Here is a 7,031-nt window from a genome sequence, read left to right on the forward strand (position 1 = left end):
CTAGGAAATTATTGATTAAATGTTCCCAACAAGTGTTGTGGCTCTACAGAAATACAGGTAGGTGGAATCATTTCAAAGAGCCCAAACTGCAACTCCAAATAAAAAGCGACTGCTTCATCAAAGTTGATAAGCTTTCAAGTACTTTTATAAGTTAAGCTCCAGCTTATATTGAAGCATATCACAAGACAGAGTAGGGAAGCAATCTAAACAAATAAAAGCTATAGCCTATAGTGTGCCAATGCATGGTTGTTTGGACCTTTAGAAGAGCCTATCACTCGCATGCTCATACAACTGCTTTTAAACCAAGGAAATATTGGTTTTCCAAACTTAGGACATTCTGTTTGTTCTTGAAAAAACAGTAATTTACGAAGCTAATATAACAGACAAATAGAAAATGCACTAATCACTTAAGAATCAATTAACTAAAACTCAAGGGCAGTAAAAGACGAAGCAAAGACTTAATCGAACCATGGTTTTTTCGAGATTGCTAAAAAGTCAGATGGGCGTTACTGATTGCTAATATGAATGTCTACTGGGTATTATTTACACAGTTGCAATGATAAAAGAGAAAATAAAACTGTAAGAGTTTTCCTTCATCTAAGTTTTCCCACCATTGCAGTGATGGTTGTTGCCGTTGCTGTATGCATTTGGGCACTTCACATCCAGACGTTTTAAGCCCCATATCCGGACTGTGCGGTCATCACTGGCTGAGGCCAACATGTGGGGGTTAGCTGGATTCCAGCTCACACAGTTAACGGCTCCAGAATGTCCAGGCAATGCATCTACCAAATCCCCTGAGCTTCTGTGCCATATGTAAACCTAGCAAACATGGAAATCCAATAATCTCAAAAATGGCTTCCCGGTAGAATTTATAGAAATGATTATAAGGGGAAAGTTGATCAAAGAATACTCTAAGGGTTATGTTTAACTAAAACAACGACAGTTCACACTTTCAAAAATATTATTAGCAATTTCTTAATTTAAGACTAATCTGACAGTACTGGATGTAGTATTCGGTATTCCACACTACAATCAAACTATAACATAGACAACCTCAAGCAAAATAAACATAATGTCTTTTATAGACTACCAATTAGATTAATACCTGTGAATCCTCACTTCCACTAGCAATAAATGATTGCTCGTGCCCACCAAAGCAAGACCTAATGATAAACCGGGAGCGTTTGTGACTTTTATATTTGCTCACAAGCTTAGGATCACCTTCTATATTCCAAAGATGTATTTCTTGGTTCAAAAGACTAACCAGCAAGAATCTACTATCCTTTGACAGAGAGAACGAAGTTATCACCTGATCCTCTTCAATAAATCTCTCATGCTTCGTTTCTTTATTGAAGAACATTATTGTGTTCTCTTTACAAATACTAAGAAGATGTTCCCCATCACCAGTTATTTCCAAATCAGAAATCTTGAGGGTTTTTTGTCCTGTCCAACACTCCACTTCTGTCCCATCTAATTCCCACATGCATATGCTCTTGTCACTGAGACCAGAAAGTACATACTTCCCACAAGGAAACCATGCACAGGAGATAAAGCCGGAACCATTCTTTTCATAAACTTGCAGGCACTCACCCGTAATGACATCCCAACGCCTAACAGCTTCCTCCTCTCCACATGTGAGAAGCTCCTGGCCATTAGGACTCCATGAAACAGATGAAACAGGGTTTTGGTGACCAATTAGTCTATGCTTCATTGACAGTCCACCATCGGTAGCAACCTATAGAAGTACGGCCAAATAAAACCAAAAGAGTGAAACCCAGTATCATAGCATTAAGTAATAATCTATGTCCAAGCAAAAAAAAAACACTTAATTCCTAAAAGCAGATCATTAATTTGGATCCTCTCCCACAACATTTCTACATCCCTCTACGTCATCTCATTTCTACCTATCTCTCAATTATTTTCTCTCTCCTAATCACATCATCATCTTTTCCTATCTTCTCTTTGCTTTCACTCACTTTTTTTTTTTGCTGGATAAATGATGCATGTGAGAGATGATTTATAACACGGCCACATCATGAAGAGGGTTGTGCTCTTTTACTATTTTTAAATAAACCATGAACTGAATAAAAAAGTAAAGAAAAGGCAGCATGGAATTGGACACTGTTGGAACAGGGATTATGATATTGCTAACTGCAGATATCCTTTGTAACTGAGAAAGAAAATGTTCAAGTATTATGGCAAATTGGGTTATATGACGTGAATAACAACTTACAATTGGTCTCTGCATTTAGGATCTGATGTTTAAAACAGAACAGAAGCATATATTTCATCATCAGATATTACCTCCCAAATGATTGCAGTTCGATCTTTTGATGCTGTGGCTAAATATTTCCCATCATGTGAAAATTGTACAAACCATACTTCATCATTATGGGCATCTAATATCTGCCAGACATGTGATGGATAAGAAAATAGCATCAGAACAGATATACTGCCCATCCTATAGAAAGAAATGCATGATTGTCATGGTTAAACATGTTCAATGTTTAATAGCGATCAAAGAATACCATATAGACCATGCACATATCTAACAGTCAAAAAACATACTCCCTCTGTCCCTAAATATAAGCACCCCCATTTGACAAAATTTGTCCCCAAATATAAGCCCCTTTTCAAATTACAAGATACATTTATTGCATCTTTTCCAAATAAACCCCTTATGCATCTTAGAATATGAAAAGTCAAAATTAACTGCTATACAAATATAAAAGGATATTTTAGGTAAGACAATACATAAATAGACATGTTAATTACACTGACAACTTTTTTAGTAAGAGTGAAATATGCAATGGGGACTTATATTTAAGGATGGAGGGAGTATATCATAATGATCTTGGTCTATAGAAATGTACAACTACAGTATGAAGAGTAGACAACGAGTTAGAGATAGAGAGACTATGAAAAACCATGCATCAAACCATGTCACACCTACTCTTATAAACAAGGACTGAAGTGAGTATCCTCCACTCACCCAGAATTGTCTTACACGTTAAAGTCTGGGCAAACAATCTTATGATCATCTTATGCCTTTTTCTTCTATAATCTTGCATGCCTCAATAAGTGAATTATCTAGTCTAACTTCTGTCACTCACTATTCATCCTTGATAGCAAACCAAAACAAAGAATACTATAAATGGTATAACTGACTAGAAAACTACATGTTCTATTGCTTCTTTTTTCCGCTTCTTGGGTTCAAAATTAGCATCTGAAAGAATAAACCTAAATGAAAAATTCCAATTAAGGAGACATTCGTCTCAAGTTGGTAGCTCAGTTGGTAAGATGAGACGTTGAAGGAATTCTAACCAGAAGATTAGGATTCAATCTCTGGAATCTAATATAACTACATTTACTAACATTCGCCTATGAAGAAAAAAAAACAGCTAACAGAAATTCTATGATTCCAATGTATCTTCAAATTTTTTATTTTAAGATTTTGGTATGTCAATATTAAGGAGATTCGGAAGTTTTAATTTTAAATTTTGATAGTCTGTTGTTAATGTCTTTTAGTTAAGGATTGAGTTTGGTTTTGGATAGGTCAGGCTCCTGTCCTACAAAATCCTTAAATGCTCATTAGAGTCACACTGATTCATCACTCCAGCTAGAAAACAAGATAAGAATTATTTATTTATGTACACTATCCAGACTCAAATATAAGCAAAAGTACACTCACACTTACTGAGAATGATAGTTTCAGTCCATTTAATTTGCTTGATATGATGTCAAAAAGAAAATATATTTACTAGCCTACCCCTAATTATAAATGGTCATCTCCGTGCAACATTAAGGAATTAAGGATTGGTTTGGAAACTCTTATTATGATTTTTGAGGCTTTATCATTCTTCATGATCTTCTTCACATTTATGACCTTTTCCTCATAATTATTTCTTGTTTCCTTTTTCAGTAAAAGTTGTTAATAATTAGTTATGTTTTAAAAAAACTTGTTAAAACATATCACTAGATTTCAATTGGACTCACAGACCAGTCACCATTGCCAGATTGAAACCTGTGATTAAATCTGGGTCAGTGTTGTCATTTACGGATAGCTGAAATAGCATATTGTTGAAATTGCAGTATGCATTAGTGATATAACGCCGCTATAGCGGCTATTTGACAACATTTTGTACTAAATAGCATATAGTAGAACAATAGCTGTATAGTGCGCCTATATAGCAGCTATTTAACAATAATGATCTGGGTGGGAGTGTTGTGCCAGTCTTAAATCATGTGAATTACATGAATATCAGAACTAGGAATGACGAACCACACATGGAACTCCTCTAATGACAAAAGGATGTGATTTTCACATCAAAAAACTGTCCTGAGCATCCAGGGTGCATGTAGATCATCCATAAGTATTGGCCCACGTGATGATTTGCCTTCTTCACGAAGCAGTAGCTTAAAGTTTTAGAATAAAACATGGCAATAATGCGTATGATTGTGACACACAAAATAAACGTGAAACTATTTCAACTAGAGCAACAGACTCTATTTTTACAAATATTGAAGTCAATAAGTACAAATGGAAACAAGGGACGGAAACGCACAGGTTGGGTACTGAAACAATAGGTCCACAATAAGAAGAGGGCTTCAAAAGAGGAGATAACCAACAAGACAAGAGACAAGTAATTTTGATCTTTTACTATTTACAGGTATTGGCAAATTGCCGCATTAAATATTCACAAAATCTATTACTTCAAAACATCCTTTAATAATTTAGTACATCTATCAAATGTAAAAAGATGGCAGAATATATAGTAGTGGAAAGTAAACTAAATTAAACTGCGATGGAAGGTGCATATGTTTTGGCTTCTATAGACTTCTAGACAAGAACAAGAACTTAGAATCTTTCGCCCAACACAATGCTGAGCCTGACTGTGTAAGCTTATCAGAAAACAGCAGAGAATAATTTAGCCATTATTCAATACATATATTACTGACTCTAATACAAGGAAAGACAAACTATATACTAGCCTCTTATCATATAACCCCTTCAGAAGAAAAGAAGTAAAGGATCAAGACAGTTCTAGCATGCAAAAAGCAAACAATAAAAATGATATTTTGCCACTACCTATAACAAGTCAACAATGAAGAGTTTGCATTGCAGACAGTTACAATGAAGTTAAGAAGTAGAACGGTCAAATATAAATATTGCCATATAAACCTAAACATCTTTTGAACATATCATTTTCTAACCTGTAATGTTCTAGATGGTATCTGAGTTTTTCCACAGTGGTGATCTGAATATAATGACATCTCCTTATCCAATATATTGTGAAATGAGCAAGCTTCTCGTTGCAAGATGATGGCTTGTTCAACTAGATGTTCCAATCTTTTCTCAGGTATCATTACAGTCGGAGGAATCAGTTTCTGTAGTTTCTCCAGCAGTTTCAACCGAGTCCTCGCCCTTATAAAATCTTGGATAGAAGAACCATCTTGGCCATACGGAGACACTATACAGGAAGAAAGTTCGCGAATTCTAGTACTATCAACACAAATTTGTGTAATCTCAGTCCTCAATGTATTCAATGCATCCATGACCTTATCCCCATTAAGAAGCTCAAAAAATTTCTGCTCCAATATTAAAAATGAGGCATCCCGAACAATGCTTTCATCTTCTAGACCAATTTCTTTCAATGTGGCTACACTTTCCTCCCAATCACCATCATGTATTTGTTGCTTAAACAGATTTACCACAGACGAATTCAAACGAATGCCAGATTCCTCTTCCAGGTTTTCCCCACTCTTTTCGTACCCAAGAGAATATAATGCCTTTGTGATTATCCTTACAAACTCCTCCCTGTTTATAATCCCTTTTGAACCAACAACTTTATCGTCCCCTTCATTTGACAGGGGCCGAGCCATCGAGCCACTTGAAGATCCTACAACGCACTCCACAGAAGACGAACAGTTAGAAAGACTAAAAAATCCTTTAGCTGACAATTTCGTTCTTTTTAAAGCTGGTTCTTCATCTTCCACACCTCCCATGAAAAACACACCTCAGCCCATATATAATAATTTTCCAGCAGTCAACAAAAAGACAGTACACGGCAAGAATATAACAACCAACAACAAAATGCCTCCGAAAATAGCCAAGACAAAAATTTCTGCACAAGAAAATCACAGAAACAGCAATAATAAATAACCAAATACCATATAACTCAATAAAGAAACATCACAAGAAACCTATCTTTGGTATATCATAACGTGACCGCAAAAACGGCCGCAACAAAACGGTTTCGGTAAGTGCCGATACTAATACCGTTATCATGGTTTTTTATATTAAAGAACAAATTATGGTTAATTCACACCGCGACAACCGCAATCAGTGTCGCGACACCTGTACCGATCGAAATCACCAAAGCCTTTACGCGACGGCGACACGCTGGTGTTGATGCAAAGAATCTTTACTCATTTCAATCCAAATTACTCCTATAATCATATGATTTTGTAAGTGCAAAATTCACACGTAAAGTATATCAAAATTAAACTCAACTTATTATAACCAGAAAAATCAAACTAGTCAAATTGAACTGATTTAGCGTCAGAACACATAACACTTGCACCAGAAATTCAATCCCTAAATAACGATATCAAAAGCGAGAGCAAGAAAATCAACTTTCTAAGGTAACAAACAAGAATCAGAACTTCATAACAGAAAATCGGAATCCACAGATCCAGGAACAGCATAAGAACGAGAAGGAGAAGAAGAAAATGACTCACCGACTTACCGGAAAAGCAAGAGCGAGGATCTGAAGTTCGCCGGAATCCGATGAGCGATCGCTTTTGAGCACCGCCGATTACTTTTGCTTGTTCTTTCTTTGGCCTGTAACCGATTTCTATCTTTCTTTCTTTGTGCAGTTGCAGTTACCGAAGCAGAAGAAAGGGATTGGATGAAATGGATATGTGAATATATTTATAGAGAGAAAATTTTCATCAATTATTCTACTCGGTTTCTCTTTTCTTTTTCTAATTTTTCTTTTCTTTCTATAATCTACATTGGCTTCCACATC

The 7,031-nt window shown here is 35.7% G+C and overlaps 1 protein-coding gene across 7 annotated transcripts; it reads right to left on the reverse strand.

Moving 5' to 3' along the window:
- Positions 1 to 458: 458 nt before the first annotated feature.
- Positions 459 to 7,031, reverse strand: LOC131662498 (WD repeat-containing protein 26 homolog). Of its 7 annotated transcripts, none has more exons than XM_058932298.1 (6): positions 6,750 to 7,028; positions 6,365 to 6,450; positions 5,215 to 6,125; positions 2,305 to 2,406; positions 1,106 to 1,735; positions 459 to 819 (listed from the first exon to the last, which is right to left on the reverse strand). In XM_058932298.1, exons 3-6 carry the CDS (start codon positions 6,004 to 6,006, stop codon positions 598 to 600), a joined length of 1,746 nt encoding a protein of 581 aa, XP_058788281.1. In that variant the 5' UTR covers positions 6,007 to 6,125; positions 6,365 to 6,450; positions 6,750 to 7,028; the 3' UTR covers positions 459 to 597. The 7 variants fall into 7 exon arrangements, with proteins under 7 accessions (XP_058788281.1, XP_058788280.1, XP_058788283.1 ...); XM_058932297.1 differs by having other exon boundaries at positions 6,742 to 7,028; XM_058932300.1 differs by lacking the exon at positions 6,365 to 6,450 and having other exon boundaries at positions 5,215 to 5,900; positions 6,750 to 7,029.

The sequence above is a fragment of the Vicia villosa genome, linkage group LG3 (genome assembly GCF_029867415.1).
Source record: "Vicia villosa cultivar HV-30 ecotype Madison, WI linkage group LG3, Vvil1.0, whole genome shotgun sequence".
Lineage (NCBI taxonomy): Eukaryota > Viridiplantae > Streptophyta > Magnoliopsida > Fabales > Fabaceae > Vicia > Vicia villosa.